The sequence below is a fragment of the Phascolarctos cinereus genome, unplaced genomic scaffold (assembly GCF_003287225.1).
Source record: "Phascolarctos cinereus isolate Bilbo 61053 unplaced genomic scaffold, phaCin_HiC Scaffold_3;HRSCAF=262, whole genome shotgun sequence".
Lineage (NCBI taxonomy): Eukaryota > Metazoa > Chordata > Mammalia > Diprotodontia > Phascolarctidae > Phascolarctos > Phascolarctos cinereus.
In genome coordinates, this window is record NW_027555736.1 from 74328113 (window position 1) to 74346338 (window position 18226).

The 18226-nt window shown below is 41.1% G+C and overlaps 1 protein-coding gene across 2 annotated transcripts in view; it reads left to right on the forward strand.

Annotated features, from left to right (window-relative positions):
- The first annotated feature begins 4558 nt into the window (after window positions 1-4558).
- ARHGAP19 (Rho GTPase activating protein 19) overlaps window positions 4559-18226 on the forward strand; it is a 57559-nt gene continuing 43891 nt past the window's right edge. The window contains exon 1 of one of the 2 annotated variants that reach the window (XM_020997037.2): window positions 4559-4673. In XM_020997037.2, coding sequence (XP_020852696.1) covers window positions 4606-4673 — 68 coding nt within the window. In that variant the 5' untranslated portion in view covers window positions 4559-4605. Of the gene's footprint in view, window positions 4674-18129; window positions 18212-18226 lie in introns of those variants that run through there. The other variant, XM_020997038.2, reaches the window with a different exon arrangement.

Sequence of the window (18226 nt, forward strand, 5' to 3'; positions counted from 1 at the left end):
TGGGGGTAACATCTCCTGAGCTCAGAATTGAACTGCATGAGCCCCAAGCTTGAGGGGCCCTGGGACATAGGTTCCGATGGAAAAGACTTCTGGAAGCTTTTGTTCTTGCTCCCTGCAGGGGGCTAGAAGAGAGATAGAGGGTGCCAAATGGAAACAGATTCTACCAGGAGATGTTTGAGGCTCCTTAGGCCACTTTGGATATTAACCTGTTGACTCTGACTTTAAATTTCCTGTTAGTAAATTCCTTAGTCTCGTTGACAAGTGAGTGAATTCTTTGGGGCCACGCTGAGAAGGAATACAAGATCTAGTGGGGGTTAGAATAACACTCAAGTAGGGATAGGAGTCATTCTAATGTTAAGATTTTTAGAGAATTCATGCCTCTAAATTGGAACTCAAATTTGGAATTCAGGGAATGCAAAAGAGCCAGGGGAGCAGGAGGAGATACAATTTATACAAGCTTTGAAAGCTACCTGATGGCCTGTGTAAGCTTAACACCCTTTAGCATACACTCCAAACTTAGTGGACCAATCCTGTGTGTGTATGTTAACCGCAGCTAAGTGGTACCATGAATAATGTCAGGAAGATCTGAGTTCAAATCCTATCTCAGACATTAGCTTGTGTGACTCTGGACAAGTCGCTTAACCTGTCTCTGCCTCAGTTTCCTCATCTGTAAAGTGGGGATAATAATAGCACCTACCTCATAGGGTTGTTGTGAGGGTCAAAATGAGGTAATACAAACTGCAAAGTGCTACATAAATGGTAGTTAAATTATACAAAAGCAACCCTGAAAAGCAGCTGAACTGAGATTAATTCCAATGACCAATCTTGGTTTGGGAGAAAAAGTGAAGAAATACTTCCTCTCAACAAAGAGGGGGGGAATTATAGGTGTAGAATGCTGAAGATGGAATTGTTTTGTCAGTCTGTTCTGCAGAACTATTTTCTTTTGCTACAAGGGAGAGGTATGTCATGAAATAAATGTGGTATAAAAAATGAAAGGCATCAGTAAAGCTTATGAAATAAAAAGTAGACAAATGGAAGTGGCTGATGAGTACACCTAACTCAATGTATTTAGTCTAGGATGGAGGAGAGGTTAGTCTGAATTTCTGACGCAACTGTGGAGCTTTCTGGGGATCCACACTTAAGAGCATCACAATTTTTACCCAGCCTTGTGGCTTCATCTGCTGGTGTGATTCTTTCCTCTCCCTACCCCTTCTTTTCTATTTCGCCATGAATGAGAGGGGAATAAGATAAGCTGAAATGAAAATGAAAGAATCAGTTAATTAAGCAGGCATTGTGAATGGATAATAAGTCTGGTTAGAGAAAGAGTAGCCTTGTGCAGCCTTGAGGTATTATGGTGGAGGGGGCATGGCCTGAGGGAATCTGTGCTCACCTTACTCCCCTCCTAAATCAGAAAGGGTTAGATCGTCCCAGCTCTGCCTGCTGGAGTCTGCTGGGGTCCTCCTCGCTACCTTTTATGCCTCTCTTTGATCCCCACCTTCTTCAGTGTCAGGAATCAGAAGATGGTTTAGCCCTAGGACCCAAAGAAGTCTCCTAGTGAGACTCCCTCACCTCTGTTTATATTGATCTGGCAGTTTGGGCTCGTTTAGGCTCTCGGAGGGGAAGTGCATGGTCCCAGGCTGAAGAAAATCCTCTCTTAAGAGGAAACTCTTAGGGAATTGAAAAGGTTATAAAATTAATAGCGAACACGTGGTTCACCCAGGAAGTCTTTTTCTCATCAAACCAGAATGGAAGATATGATAGGTAGGCCTGACTCAGGCCAGTAGCCTGTTAGTTTAAATTCAGTTTTAAAAGGAGACACTCTTAGGTCATTCTGCTATTGATAAAAGGAGATTTACTTAGTTATAGTCCAGAATGGATATTTAATAAGGATACTCCTTAATTTAATAAGAATCTCCTTTCCATAGGGAAACCTATCTGGTTAGCAGGGTCTGATTCCTGACACTGAAGAAGGCGGGGATCAAAGAAGGCAATAAAAAACGTAGCTAGGAACACCACAGCAGACTCCAGCATGAAGAGCTGGGAAGAACTAACCCTTTCTGGTTCAGGAGGGGAGTGAGGCAAACACAGATCCCCTTGACCTCACCCCCTCCAAGTTGAAGGGGCAGCAACTCCACTTTGGTGGGCCTCTTTATGTTCATAAGGGACTAGGAAGCCAAGACAATGTGGTCAGAGGTTACCAGGAAGCTGAGAGCCTTACTCAATAAAAAAAAAATTGTTTTTCTTCCCCCCCCCCAATGAGGTGGGTGGGAAGGAGAGAAAAAAGATTTCTTCTGATTTAAAGAGGCAGCTAGGTGTCTCAATGGAGAGAGTGCCAGGCCTGACTCCAGTCAGGAAGACCTGTGACTTCAAACACTATTCAAACACAAATACTAGCAGTGTGACCCTGGGAAAGTCACTTAACTTCTGTTTGCCTTAACCCACTGGAGAAGGAAATAATAAACCACTCTAGTACATTTGCCAAGAAAACCCCATGGGCAGGATGGTCCACCAAGTCATGAAGAGTCATGGATATGACTAACAACAATTCAGTCCACTAACTTAAGAAAGAAGCTTTTGGCTGTCTGTGCTCTGCACATCACTAAACCCCTCTACTGAAGTTATTTTTCCTAGTGCCTTCCCCCCATCTCTCTGCCTGCTGCTTGGGTGTAAGAATCTCCTTTATCTTTCCTCTCTCTCTAGTTCCAAAATTTCATGGGATTCTCCAAAGCCATCTGCAGTCTTCAAACTGGGTGATATTTCCTGTCTTTGTACTGGCATAAGAAAGGGTAACTGGGTGGAGGGAAGAAGATGCTTTACCATCATTCACGCAACATGTGCCCAGTAATGTCCAGAAGGGGTGTTACGCTTGAAAATGTAGTCCTATACACAAATACAACAGGATGCTTTGAGATAGACTTGCTTTAAAATGAGTAAAATATAATTTAATTTTGTTTACACATTTAAAACTCAAGCCAATTGATTGAGGTAAGGAGGGTCCCTCCACCTTTTATGTCTCCTTAACAGTTAGTTCAAGGGTCTTTCTAGGGAGACTAGGTGGGGAAGGGGAGAGAGTTGGGGCCCATTATTTGTTGCAATACCACTCTATAAACCCCCTTCTTTCCTCTGACACTAACACCATCCTGGTGCAAACCCTCATTACCACACATCTGTGCTATTGCAATAACCTTTTAGTTGTTCTCCCAGCCCGGTCTCTCCCCACTCCAGTCCCACTCTGGTTGCAAAGTGATCTTCCTAAAGTGAAGGTCTGGCCAAGTCACCACCCTCTACCTCACCATTCAATAATTTCCAATAGCTCTTTATTATCTGTAGGACCAAATATAAGATCCTCTGTTTGGCTTTTAAGTCCTTCATTGTAACCCGTCCCCTTCCTGCCTTTCCAGTCTTCTTACAACTTTCTCCACTCAAGTATCCTGCCTTGCCACTGTCTGTGGCCCACAGCCCCAATTTTTCTCCTTTCTCATCTCCATCTCCTGCCCCTCCCCTTTCAGGTCCCAGATGAAATCCCACCTTGGGCAAGAAGCCTTTAATGTCCCCTTAATGATTTCCCTCTGAGATTATCTCCCATTTATCCTGATTATATCCTGTCTCTACACGTTGTTTGCATCTTAGCTTGCCCATTGGAGCGTAAACTCTACACTTTTTGCATTTCTTTGTATTCTCAACATCCAACAGAGCACTTGGCACATAGCAGGTGCTTAATACATGCTTGTCCATTTGCCGAAGGCAAGGGATTCCTAGAATATCATTTTGGGTATAGTACAAGCCACCATGAGACTCATCAATATTAAAAAGGGTCTTAAGAAGAAAGTGGTTAAGATTTTGTTCCTTTGTCCTCTTCACTAGACGGTAGGTTCATATCCCTGTGGGCACCTCCCCCCCTCCAGTTGTGTTCTGCACACAGTAGGTACTTAACAAAGGTTTTGAATTTTCTTGGAGCATTTTGTCTGGATCTTTCCTTTGCCCTCTTTATTTCCTTACCTTGACTATTTTCCGAGTGCATTCAGCAAGCTTTTATGAAGCTCCTACTATGTGCCAGGCATTGTGCTAGGTGCTAGTGATACAATGATTAAAAAAAAAACCACACTGGAAAAGGTCCCTTTAGAGGATGATTTTACACGTGTGTCCCTCTCCCTTAGTCCTCTCATACTGTAAGTTCTTTGAGGGCTGAGGAATGTTTTTTTTTCTCTTTGACTCCCCGGAGTCGCGCGCATAGTAGATGCCTAATACGTGCGTTGAAGGGCAAAAAGCCAGGGGGAAGGAATTCGTGAAGAAATTAGAACAAAAGAAGTGGGAGAGGAGTGGGAATCCCACCAGACGCAATTAGGTACGATTCAGCAAACGTTATCAACATTCGTGGGCATTTCCGGCTTCAAGTTCAAGGCCGGCGCTCCGAAGAGCTCAGAGCCAAGGCAACCTTAGACCCGAACCCCACGTTATCGCGGGGCGGTTGGTTATTTGAATAGACCAATGGGAAGGGCGGTTAAGGAGCCCCCGCCCTCAGCCAATCCCCTGCAAGAGGTTTGAGACTGTGAGCCAATAAGGAGGAGCGGGAGGCGGGGCCAAGGGCGGGAGGCGAGGCTGAGGATGATTACAAAGATGGCGACTGACTCGAAAAGTGACGGGGAGGTGCAATATCGGGGACAGAAGAGACGGTGAGTGAGGTTCTTGGGACAGCTTCGCCGGAGTTCGGGTCCTGGGATGGACGCTGCTGCTGCCCTGGGGCCCTGCGCCGGCGCCACGGAAGGGATTTCTTTCTCCCTCCGTCCGGAATCTGCGAAGGCGGCGCGTCCGTAGTAACGCCGGCCCGCTGGGCGGTAGGTGGGCAGGCGCCGGGTCACGTGGGTCTGAGCGGCGCTGCTCAGCCCCGCTGGGCGCACACCCTGCCCTCTGCGCACGCGCCCTGGGTTGAAGGCTCACCCCACCCCGGACCGCTCCTCGGTTTCCTGGGCTGCGCAAGTCTCCCTGGGTGACCCTTATCTTTTCTTCTCCTACGCTGTCTCCCTTGATGATCTCATTGGCTCCCATGGATTCCATTTTCATATGCATGAATCTGATGGACAGAGCCAGCCCTAACGTCTCTCCTGAGCTGCAGCCTCACATCACCAGCTGCCTACTGGCCAGCTACAACTGGATGGTGGCTCCAACTCATGCTCAAAACAGAACTCAGTATCTTGGGGTCCCCCCCCAATCTTCCTCTCCTCCTGACTTCCCTGTTAATGTCAGGGTGCTACCATCTTTTAGCTACCCAGGCTTGCAAACTGGGTGTCATCCTGAGATCTTTACCTCCACCTCCCGCCCCCCAGTATCCAGTCTGTGGTCAAGAGTTGCCCTTTCTATCTTCACAACGTCTCTCTGATTCTGCTGCGGTTACTACCGCTGCTACTGCCACTGCCCCTGCCCCTGCCCCTGATGCTGCTGCCCTGTTTCAGGCACTCATCAGCCCCCTCAGCCCTGCAGTTCTGCTAGAGCCATCATTCAGGTTGGTCTCCTGGCCTCAGGAAGCTTCCCTACTGGAGGCACCTTCACCCAGCTGCCAGAGGGGTTTTCCTCCAGTAGAGGTCTGACCCTGTCACCTGGAGAGTCGTAGACTCCAGCAGCCCCAGTAGCTCCCAGGATCAAATAGAAAATTCTCCATTTGGCTTTGAAAGTCAAGCCAAGTCAAGAAGCATTTATTAAGCATCAGGCACTGTGCTAAATACCAGGGATACAAAGAAAGACAAAAAAAAAAAGCACTCTGCTCTCAAGGAGCTCATAGTCTAATGGAGGAGGCAAACTACATACACACACACACACACACACACACACACACACACACACACACACACACACACACACACACACACACACACACACACCCTACACCCCTCCCCCAGATAGCCCAGTGGATAGAGTGATGGGCCTAGAGTCAGGAAGACTCATCCTCTTCAATTAAATTTAGCCTCAGATACCATCAGCTGTGTGGCCCTTGGCAAGTCCCTTAACCCTGCTTGCCTCAGTTTCTTCATCTGTAAAATAAACTGGAGGAGCAAATGGCAAGCCACTTCAGTATTTTTGCCAAGAAAATCCCAAATGGGGTCACAAAGAATCAGACACGACTCAACAACAAATATATATATGTATACACACACACACACACACACACATACATATATAATATACACATACATGTGTTGCGAACAACTAAGGACTCAACTGTATGGACACACATACAGCTAAGGACTCAGCTGTATAGACACACATACAGCTAAGGACTCAGCTGTATAGACACACATACAGCTAAGGACTCAGCTGTATTGACACACATACAGCTAAGGACTCAGCTGTATAGACACACATACAGCTAAGGACTCAGCTGTATCTGTGTATATGATAAATTGGAGATAAGTTGAGAAAGGCTTCATGCAGAAGGTGGGATTTTAGCTGGGACTGGAAGGAAGCCAGGGGATGGAGGTGACATGAGAGAATTCCAGGTGTGGGAGATGGACATTGAAAAAAATGCAAAAAGTTGTGATCTCATGTGGGCTACCACAAGGACGCCAGTGTCACTGGATCACAGTGGAGGGAAGTAAGGTGAGAGAAGGTTGGAAAGGCAGGAGAGGGCCAGGTTATAAAAGACTTTAAAAGCCAAACAGAGGATTTTGTATTTGATCTTGGAGGTAATAGGGAGCCATAGTAGTTTCTTGAAAAGAGAGGTGACATGGTCCAACCTGTGCTTTAGGAATGTTGACTTGACAGCTGAGTGGAGGATGGACTGGAATGGGGAGAGATTTGAGGCAGGGTATTATAACGGGCCAGGAGCGAGGGCTTTGCAGAAGGGTGATGGCAGTGCCAGAGAAGATGTTATGAAGGTAGAATAGACAGGACTTGGCAAATGATTGGATATGAGGATGAGGTGAGAGAGAGAATGAGGAACAGGCACTTCACAAATATCTCATTTGATCCTCCCAGCGACTTTGGGAGGTAGATGCTGTTATTATGCCCATCTTACACTTCAGGAAACTGAGGCAGACGGAAGGTAAGTGACTTGCCCAGGATTTCATAGTATCTGAGGCTGAATTTGAATTCAAGTTTTCCTGACTCTAGACCCAGTATTTTATCCACTGGGCCACCCAGCTGTTTCATGAGAGGAGAAGTAGAGGCCTTGATTGTAGGTGACCTTCTTCGGAAATTTAGCCATGAAAAACTGTTTTGTTTATTGTGGAAAAAGCTTAGCACAACGGTTATGGAGAATGAGCGAGGTATTGATAAGACTGAAGGCTTGAATTGGTAGTGGATTCAATCAGCATGGTTTCAGGATTTGGGAGTTACTAAGACTGGAAATTAATTAGTAATCCTAGGAAGGTAAACTTAAAAGAGTGAGGGGTTCCAGGGTAGATGCTGGTGAATGCCTCAGAAAAATCATAGGTGATCACAGGATCTTGAACTTGAAGGCTTTTAGAGGTCATCTCATCCTAAGATAACAGAGCCTGGGTCTTATGACTCTAATCTGGTGTTCTTTCCACCCTCCTCTCTTGCCTCATTGCTGACCACGGTATCAGCACTGGACAGAGTGGGGAGGGATGTAAAGAGGCTACATGTCCAGTCCTGCCGTTGGCCCTCTGCCCAAACTGGTTTGCCTGCTGTTCTCTGTACAGGAGGACACTCCATCGTCTACTTTTGTAAAGGCTGCTGGATTCTCTTCACACTTTGGCCCCTAGCAACTCCTTCTAACAGACACCTTTTTTGATCTCCTAGGTGCTAGTGTGTCTTCCTTCATTGTACTGATTTTGCATATATTTCTGTATGCATTAATTTTTACAATCTTTTAAATTACGAACTTAAACATCAACAGATATGAACATTTAATAACAGAAAAGAGGATTCTGTGACCTTGTTACATAGTTTTGTTTTTTAAAGTGTGTATTCAAGTTAACAGTAACCAAATTGCCTAGCTTGTTGGTACCTCTCTCTTTTGTGCATTTTTAAATATTTCATTGATGTTCTTTCCTTCCTCCCTCCCTCCCTCCTGTCTTTCTTTTTCTTTCTTTCTTTCTTTCTTTCTTTCTTTCTTTCTTTCTTTCTTTCTTTTTTCTCTTTTTCTCTCTTCTTTCTCTTTCTTTCTTTCTTTCTTTCTCTTTTTCTCTCTTCTTTCTCTTTCTTTCTTTCTTTCTTTCTTTCTTTCTTTCTTTTCTTTCCTTCCTTCCTTCTTCTTTCTTTCTTTCTTTCTTTCTTTCTTTCTTTCTTTCTTTCTTTCTTTCTTTCTTTCTTTCTTTTTCTTTCCTTCCTTCCTTCTTTCTTTCTTTCTTTCTTTCTTTCTTTCTTTCTTTCTTTCTTTCTTTCTTTCTTTCTTTCTTTCTTTCTTTCTTTCTTTCTTTCTTTCTTTCTTTCTCCTACCCATAGGTGGAGAGGTATATGATCTGTTTCTCTTCTGATTTTTTTATAGCCTGATCATTAATATTAAAGTCATTTATCCATTTAGAATGTATTGTGCATTATGGTATAAGGAGGTTTTAGTCCAAGCCTAATTTCTGCCATACTACTTACCAGTTTTCCCAGTAATTTATACCAAATAGTGAGTTTTTCCCTAGATAATTTATGTTTTTTTCTTTATCAAACACTGGATTATTGAATTCTATTGTTTCTGAATCTTTGTTGTCTAGTCTGTGCAACTGATCTGTTTCTTTATTCTTTAGCCAACACCAGATGGTTTTGATAACTGCTACTTTATATTAGAGTGCTATTATCCCTTTGTCCTTACTTCTTTTCATCATTTCCCTTGATATTCTAGATCTTTGTTGTCCCAAATGAATTTTGTTATTACTTTGTCAGGTTCTATTTAAGTATGTTTTTGGTAGTTTGATTGGCGTAGCATTAAAAGTGTAAATTAATTTTGGTAATATTGTCATTTTTATTATATTGGCCTGGCCTGGCCGTGAGCATTGAATATTACTTTAGCTATTCAAGTTTTCTTTGTTTCTTTAAAGAGCATTTTGCAATTAAAACTATACAAGTCTTTTTTTGTTCTTTGGGAGGTTGATCCCCAGACATTTTATGCATATTGCAGTTATTTGGAATAGGATTTCCCCTTCTATTATTGCTCCTTGTGTTTTGTTATTATGTAGAAAGGCTGTTGACTTTGAGGATTTACTTGATAGCCTGCAACTTTGCTGGAGCTATTGTCTCAATTGGCATCCTCAAAGATTACCTAGGATTTTCCAAGTAAACTATCATATATCATCAGCACAGATAATTTTATCTCCTTCCTATCTGTACATAGCTAATATTTATTATACTGTGTTGTAAGGTTCCAAAGGGTGGTGAGCTTTAGATTTAGAAATGGCAACATTGATGAAGTGTTCATTCCTGGACAGTGCGATTTCATTAAGAGCAGGTCATGGCAACTTAACAAATTTCCTTTTTAGGAAGTTTTTTTAGTTAGCTTCTATTCTTAGGAAGCTTTTTCTTATATCAAGTCTCTCTGCAACTTATACCTACTGTTTCTAGTTCTACTTTCTGGGGCCATGCAGGACACTTCTGTCTTCCATATGACAGTCCTTCAAATTGTTGAAAACAAGTGTCATATTTCCCATACATCTCATCTTCTCTGGGCCAAACATCCTTAGTTCATTCAGCTAGTCCTTATAGAGTCTGATTTAAGGTCTTTCCTTCCTAATTGTCTTTTTCTTTGTTTCTTTCTTTTTTTTTTTTTGAGCACTCTCTGTAAATGTCCTTCCTAGAATATGCTTAGAATTTTTTTTTTTTGCAATTGGGGTTAAGTGAATTGCCCAAGATCATACAGCTAGTAAATGAGGTCAGATTTGAACTCAGATTCTCCTGAGTCCAGGGCTGGTTCTCTATCCACTGCACCACCTAGCTGCCCTCCAATTTTTTTTTTTTGGTGAAGCAATCGGGGTTAAGTGACTTGCCCAGGGTCACAAAGTTAGTAAGTGTGAAGTGTCTGAGGCAGGATTTGAACTCAGGTCCTCCTGACTCCAAGGCCAGAGCTCCATCCACTGTGCCACCTACCTGCCCCTATGCTTAGAACTTATCAGTAATCTGGTGTGTCTGGCCAAGACAGAGTGAAATGGAATCATCACATCTCTCATGTATGTATGTTGACTACCAGATTCCACTGCTGATTTATTGATTTCTCTTAAAGTATTTCTAGGGCTTTCATGCACAGGAACAAGACTTATTCTGCCTGCCCCAGAGAACAGAAGTAGGAGCGATTGATAGTAATTGCCTCTGGGCAGATTTGGGTTCCATGTAAGGAAAAACTTCTTAACACATTCTACATTTACTGGGGGAGGTAATGGGCTTAACTATCACTGTAGATGTTTAAGATAAGGAGGATGAACGTTCAACACAGATGATGGAGAGGGGATTCCTCTTCAGTTACAGGTTCTACTAGATAATATCTAGGACCTTTCCAAATATGAGATTCCGTGGTAGAAAAAGTAGAAAGTATCCCAGCATGATCTCCCTGAGAAAGAAAAGAGTTTTAAGAGGGGCTGACAAGCTTCTCTCCTTGGCCACCAGATGGGGCAAGTAACCCAGAACTACTTGATAGGCTATAAAACAGTTCAAGTTTTGGAGTCTGTATTAGTATGGGATGGAGTATTAGTATGGGATGGAGTAAACCGCTGTCTGTAACTTGGAAAGTCCTAGCATCTGTGTATACCCACTAAGCAGATCTACTTTCTGGCAAGATGGGAAGATTTATACAAACCTGTTGACACTTAATTGCTCATCATTCACCTCTGTGTATAATAGTTTACTGGGTGCCATGAATGAACTCAGGGAAGATTTTTTTGCTCCCTCTTTATTATGGAATGCATCTGGGAGATATTTCTCTTGCAGTGAGTGGATTCCAGCCAGCAATTTTAGATTCTGGCACAGGGTAGTGACACATGCAGGCAAATTTAGCTTTGTTTCCGAAGTGTTATAGAAGAACTTTCTTTTTCCAGGGTGGGTAGGTGATGGGGGTGATAAGATTCTTTAATTGTTCTTGCAGATGTTTTATGTCAACTCTGCCAAACCACAAAGATAAATGATATGACTAGAATTAGTAGGGTAAGCTCGGAATTTTCTGCATCAGTCAGGTACACTGTGTACTGTGCAGTTAGACCATGTAGCTATGACTTTGGTTGTGTCTTCACTATTATTCTGAGAACCTGAACACACTTTTGCGGTAGTGGTTGGGAAAATACTTCAGTCTAGGTCTTCCTAGGGCCCTTAAATAGGTACATCAAAATTCAGTTAGAAATTGTTAGTGCTACCATATAGGCACCTGGAGTTTGGGAAAATGATTCTGTTTGATTAAAGTATCCTTTCCTCGGCAGTATGTATTTTAGGAATACACAGCTGTATGTTCTAGGATACCCTGGTTTGGGTTCTCATTACCTCTCATTTCTACTCTTGGAACAGCCTATTAGTTGGTCTCCGCTCTTCAAGTCTTTCTCCACTCCATCCTAAAGCATGAGTCTGTCCATGTCAATCCCCTACTCAGTAAATTCCAGTCCCTGTTATTTCTAGGATCAAATAAAAACTTCTCTTTTTGGTAGTTTAAGGCTTATACAAGCTGGCCCCAAACTACCTTTTCAGCCTTATTACACATGACTCTCCTTCACACATTCCCTGTTTCAGGCTAACTGGCCTTTGTACTTTTCTTCATATGCAGTAGTCTGTCCATCTCTGGTCTCACTGCCTTTGGATTAGTTGGAATTCCCTGCTTCTTCTTTCACCCTTGTAGAATCCCTAGTTTCCTTCAAGGCCATTTCAAGTGCCACCTTCCATATGAACCCCTTTCTGGTCTACTCAGTTCCCCACCATTATCTTGTGTCAGTTTTACGCGCGTGCACGCGTGTGTGTGTGTGTGTGTGTGTGTGTGTGTGTGTTTGTGTGTGTATGTGTACAGTCTAGTTGGTACATTCCTCAAGGCAAGAACCATTCCCCTTTTGTCTCTGTTCCCAATGCCTAGAACCATGCCTTCTGAATAGTTGAAGCTTAATAAATATTTGTTGATTGGCTGATTGACAGTATCCTGTGGAACTTTAGTATTCTGTGCAACGGGAATAGTGATTCTGAGACACTTTCAATGCTAAGGAGCCACCTACAGGGGATCCTTCTTTTCAATTCAGCAGAAAAGTCTTCTGAGGTTCTGGGATCCATGCTGTGAGACCTCTTTTCCCTGGACTGGACTCCAAATCCCACCTCAGGCTTACTGGAGTTCTTGTAGCCCAGGGTAAAATACTATCTCGTTTGTCATCTAAAGGGAGTCAGGAGCTCCTGCCCAAGGGAGTGAGTTGGTAGGGGGATGGTAAACAAAAACAATTGGGACGGAAGACTACTTTATATGCTAGCTTTTGCTAAAAATTTTTAGGAGAGTTAATACTTATTTTCAAATCCAGTGGTCTTTTAACAGTCCTCATTCTTCTTTTCCTTCTTTATGAACTATTTGAGTAGGTGCTTTATAAGCGTTTCCTGAATTGAACATCCATCCGTCATTATTGTTTGACACTGAGCTCCTTTAAACTCCTTCCCTTGATCTCTATGGCTCACTGTCTTGGTCCTTTTCCCGCCTCTCTCATTTCCTTTACTGGCTTCTTGACTCTTCTTCCTGACCTTTGACATGGGTGTCTCTCCAAAGTTTAGTTCTTGGTTCTCTGTTCTTTTCACTTTATATTTAATCCACTAAAATCTTTAAATATTACTCTGCGGTACTTCCCATTATCTCTATCTATAAGCCTCTCCCCATAGACTTTTAGAGGTGGAAGGGGCCTTAGAGGTGACCATCTAGCCCTGTCATTTTATAGATAAGGAAACAGTAAAATTACTTGCCCAAAGTCATTCAGCCTTTTAGTTAGGCAGACCCAGGATTGGAACCCTGATTTCCTGATTCCTGTCATTCCCATATTGCTAATGCCTTCATCGTCTCAAGATCGATGAGAAGGTAGCATGGTGTAAGGGAAAAGAATGAGATTTAGAGCAAGATGACTGGGTCTGATGTCTGATCTTAGCTCTGCCATGAACTACCTGTGATTTTGGACGAGTCATTTAATAGCCTTTGTGGTCTTTGTTATTCTCCCCTGTAAAAGGAGGAACTAGACAAAAATCAGGAATTTTTCATCTGAGGTCTGCAAATTTTTTTTCTTTTTTAGAGATAGTTTAAAAATTAGAAGAGAAGTACATCATATGCTTTTCACAGCTATGGGCAGGAGATATAGTTTTAATTAAAAAACGGAGAGAGGCAATTGCAAAAGGCAAAAGAGATAAATTTGATTATGTGAAACTGAAAAATTTTTCACAAACAAAATTAATGTACCTAGGGCAAGAAGAGAAATGGTTGAATGGGGAAAAAATCTTTGTAGCAAATTTTTTGATAAGAGTTTGGTATACAAGATATATAAACAGTGAACATATATATATATATGTATGTATATATATATATCTCAGTATCAATATATCAGTCAATAAACATTTATTAAGCACCTACCAAATGCCAGGCACAGTGCTAAGTGCTATATTTCTATCTCTAGGTCTCTATCTCTGTCTGACTAAAAGCCATTCCTCAATAGATAAGTGATAAAGAATATAAAAAAACAGTTCTCAAAAGAATCCTAAGCTATTAAAAACCACATGAAAGAATGCTCCACATTATTAATAGTAAGAGAAATGCACATTAAAACAATCCTAAGTTTTATCTCACTCCCTGGAAATTGGAAAAGATGAAAAAAAATGGGAATATTCATTGTTGAAGCAATTGTGGGAATATAAGCTATCACATCAATACTTTGTTGTAAAACTGTGAATTAGTACAATTATTTTGGAAAGCAGTTTGGAATTATGCAAATATGATGACCAAAATGATCATACTCTTTGACTCAGAGATTCCATTTTTAGACTTAACCTTCCAAGGTATTCATAGCAGCACTTCTTCTGACAGCAAAAACTTGAAAACCAAAGTAAATGCCCATTGATTGGTGGGGAATGGTTAAGCAAATTGTGGTACATGAATGTAAAGTGATGAATATGATTCATACCGAGAAGCATGGGAAAATCTACATTAACTGATTCAGAGTGAACCACAAAAAAAATTTTTAAAAAAGATAACTTAAAAAAAATTAATTTATTTTGAATTATCAACAATCACTTCCATAGGCTTTTGAGTTTAAAATTTTTCTTCCCCCTCCTTCCCCACCTCCCTCCCCAAGATGGCGTGCAATCTGATATTGGTTTTATATATATGTGTGTGTGTGTGTGTGTGTATGTATACACATATATATATACATTCCTTTTAAACATATTTTCACATTAGTAATGTTGTAAGTAAGAATTAGAACCAATAGGAGGAATCAACAGAAAGAGGAAACAAAACACAACAGAAGAAAAAAATAGCAAATAGAATGCTTCGACCTGCATTCAAACTCCATAGTTCTTTCTTCGTATGTGGATAGCATTTTCCATCATGAGGCTTTTGGAGATGACTTAGATCCTTGTATTGCTGAGAAGGGTTAAGTCTATCAATATTAGTCATTGCACAACATGGCTGTTACTGTGTACAACGTTCTCTTGGTTCTGCTCACTTCACTCAGCATCAGACCATATAAGTCTTTCCAGGTTTTTTTGAAGTCAGCCTGTTCATCATTTCTTATAGCACAATAGTATTCCATTACATTCATATACCACAACTTGTTCAGCCATCCCCCAACTGATGGGCATCCTCTCAATTTCCAATTCTTTGCCACCACAAAAAGAGCTGCTATAAATATTTTTGTACATGTGGGTCCTTTTCCCATTTGTATGATCTCTTTGGGATATAGTCCTAGGAGTGCTATTGCTGGGTCAAAGAGTATGCACATTTTTATAGCCCTTTGGGCATAGTTCCAAATCGCTCTGCAAAATGGTTGGATCATTTCACAACTCCACCAACAATGCATTAATGTTCCAATTTTCCCACATCTTCTTCAGCCTTTATCATTTTCCTGTTTTGTCATGTTGGCCAATCTGATAGGTGTGAGGTGGTAACTTAGACTTGTTTTGATTTGCATTTCTCTAATCAGTAGTGATTTAGAGCATTTTTTCATATGATTATAGATGGCTTTAATTTCTTCATCTGAGAACTGCCTGTTCATATCCTTTGACCATTTATCAGTTGGGGAATGACTTGTATTCTTATACATTTGACTTAATTCTTTATATATTTTAGAAATGAGGCCCTTATCAGAGAGCTTGGTTGTAAAAATTCTTTCCCAATTTTCTACTTTCTTTCTAATCTTGGTTACATTGGCCTTGTACAAAAACTCTTCAATTTAATGTAATCGAAGTTATCCATTCTGCTTTTTGTAATGTTTTCTATCTCCTGTTTGGTGATGAATTCTTCTGTTCTCTATAAATCTAATAGGTAAACTATTTCTTGCTCTCCCAGTTTGCTTGCAGCCTTTATATCTAAATCATGAACCCATTTTGACTTTATTTTGGTATATGGTGTGAGATTTTGATCTATGCCTAGTTTCTGCCATACTCTTTTCCAGTTTTCCCAGCAGTTTTTGTCAAAGAGTGAGTTCTTATCCCAAAAGCTGGGGTCTTTGGGTTTATCAAATAGTAGATTACTATAATCATTGACTACTGTGTCTTGCATACTTAACCTATTCCACTGATCCCACCACTCTATTTCTTAGCCAATACCAAGCAGTTTTGATGATTGCTGCTTTATAATACAATTTAAGCTCTGGATGGCTGAGCCACCTTCCCCTGCATTTCCCTTGATATTCTGGACCTTTTGTTATTCCAAATGAATCTTCTTATTATTTTTTCTAACTCTATAAAATAAGTTTTTGGTACTTTGATTGGTATGGTAAAAAAGGATAATTTTTAAAAAGCATGTCTTCATAGAAGAGATATGAGAAGATACTGTCACTCTACTCCTTTGCAGCAATGGAAGGTCCACAAGTGTGGCACATTGCTCATGTTTTCATAACTTTTTGGGATGTATTGATCAGTTTTGCTGTTTTTTTTTCTCTTTTTTTGGTCTTTAAAAATATTATTTGTTATATGAGATGGCTCTGTGCTGGAGGATGAGGAATGGATACTACAGGAAATTTTGTTGATGGAAAAAAGATTTTAAAAAAGCTTATTAAAAAATAAAAACAGCTATGCAAGGGTGAAACAGACTGCTTTGGGAGGTGATGAGTGGGTTCCTCATTACTGAAAGTCTTCAAGTGAAGGTTGGGTGATTATTGTATTATTATAGAGGGCATTTTTTTTTTCAGATATGAATTAGACTAGATGATCATAGACATCCGTTCAATTTGGGTATTCTTTGATTCTATGAATGTAAAGTAGTTTCTGTTCTTGAAGGCCTTTCAATTAAAAATAGTCAACATGGACAAAGAGGAAAAAAAAATAAAAAATAGATTTGATCAGTAAGCAGTGCAAGAGACAGGCTCATATATGAACAGGTACTTAGATGATAATCTCTTATGTTGAGGAGAGAAGAGAAGGAAATGAAAAAAAAAGAGGTAGACATAAGCCATTCTGGAAAGCAATCAACAACTATGCCCCCAAAGCAGTTAAACTGGACATACCTACCTCTTGGCCAAGTGGTACTACCACTAGGTCTATGGCTCTAAGAGATCACAGAAAGAGGAAAAGATCCTATATGTACAAAAATATCTATAGCGGCTCTTTTTTTGTGAGGGCAAAGAATTGGACGCTGATGGGGTGGGAGTACCCATCTAGTGGAGAATGGATGAACAAGTTATAGTCTACAGATGTGATGGAATAAGGGGACTGTTTCAGAGAAACCTGGGAACACTTGTATGAACTTATGCCAGGTGAAGTGAGCAGAACAATTTATAGAATGATAACAATATTGTAAAGACAAAAAAACTCTGAACACTTAGGCACTCTGATCAACACAATAACCAGCCACAATTTCAGAGAACTCATGATACCAACCTCTGATTTTGAAGTCATGGACTCAAGAGTGTAGATTGACCCCTCCCTCCACCTATTATATCTGTGTGTGTAATCTATTTTGGATATGGGTCATGTGTAGCTTTGTTTTGCTTGACTATACATATTTGTAATGGGTTTTGTTTTCCTTGCTTTTTCAATGGGAGGGGGAAGCTGGGGCAGAGAGAATGTGAACCTAAAAAGAAAAGAAAATTGAATAAAACTTTTTTTTTGAAAGAGTGGGCATATCTTAATTTAGACCTACAAATATTTATTAAGTGCCTTCTGTGTGCAAGGCACTGGTGCTAGGCTAGGTCACTTTGGGAAGGAAGGTAGAGGGGGAAGGGGGGTAGCCGTGGTGGACGCTTCTGTTTTAAGGATTGGGAGAGGGATGATAGTCCATCAAAGATTACTATGAGGAGCCTTCATACAGGTAGGAAGCTGTATCCCTCAAGTCCTTTGTTTTTCCTTTCTTTCCCAGTCAAACTCCTAGAAAAAGCTACTTACCTCCTTGTCCTCTCCTGCTTATTTCTCACCCCCTTGCAACATCACAGAAACTGCCCCCACCCCACCCCAAAGTTATCAGTGGTTTTATATGCAAATTCCAGTAGCCTTTTCTCAAGGGTCATTCTTTCTGATTTCTGTGCTGAATTTGATAACTATTGATACTCCTTTCCTCCTGAAGACTTTTACCTTTCTATTTTTGTGACCCTTCCCTTGCTTGAGTCTCCTCTTACCTGTCTGACTGCTCCTTCATTCTTCTTTGCCCTCTTCTCTCTCATCAGCTTCCATGGGTTTAATTATCTCTAGGTGTTTAATGCCAGGTTTTAAAACTTCAGTTATATTGCCATCAAATTGTAGTAGTCACATAGTGATCTAAGATTTAGGCCTAAGCTACTTGTCAGTTTGTTCTGAAATGTTGTTGATAGCTATATTTCCTAATTTGGAGAAATTTTTATCAGTGGTAACTATTTCCATTAATCTCTATTTGCATGGATCATTGGCAAATGGAGTCAATTCACCCAGCTTTTCATTTCTGTTTTGTTCCTACATGCAGACCCAGTGCCCAGCGTCCCAACAAGTGCTGCCTTTCAGGTTCTATAATATGCTCTTGTGTCCTTTAGCATGCTTGGAATTTGTGCAGGCTGTGCTGGGGTAGGGATAGGAGGGTTTCTTTGTCACTGGAAACAAGGAGCAAGTTCTTCTCCCAGCTCTCTGCTTCACCAATGCCTCGCCAGAAGCTTTCATCACTCATGTAAGAAATTGATAT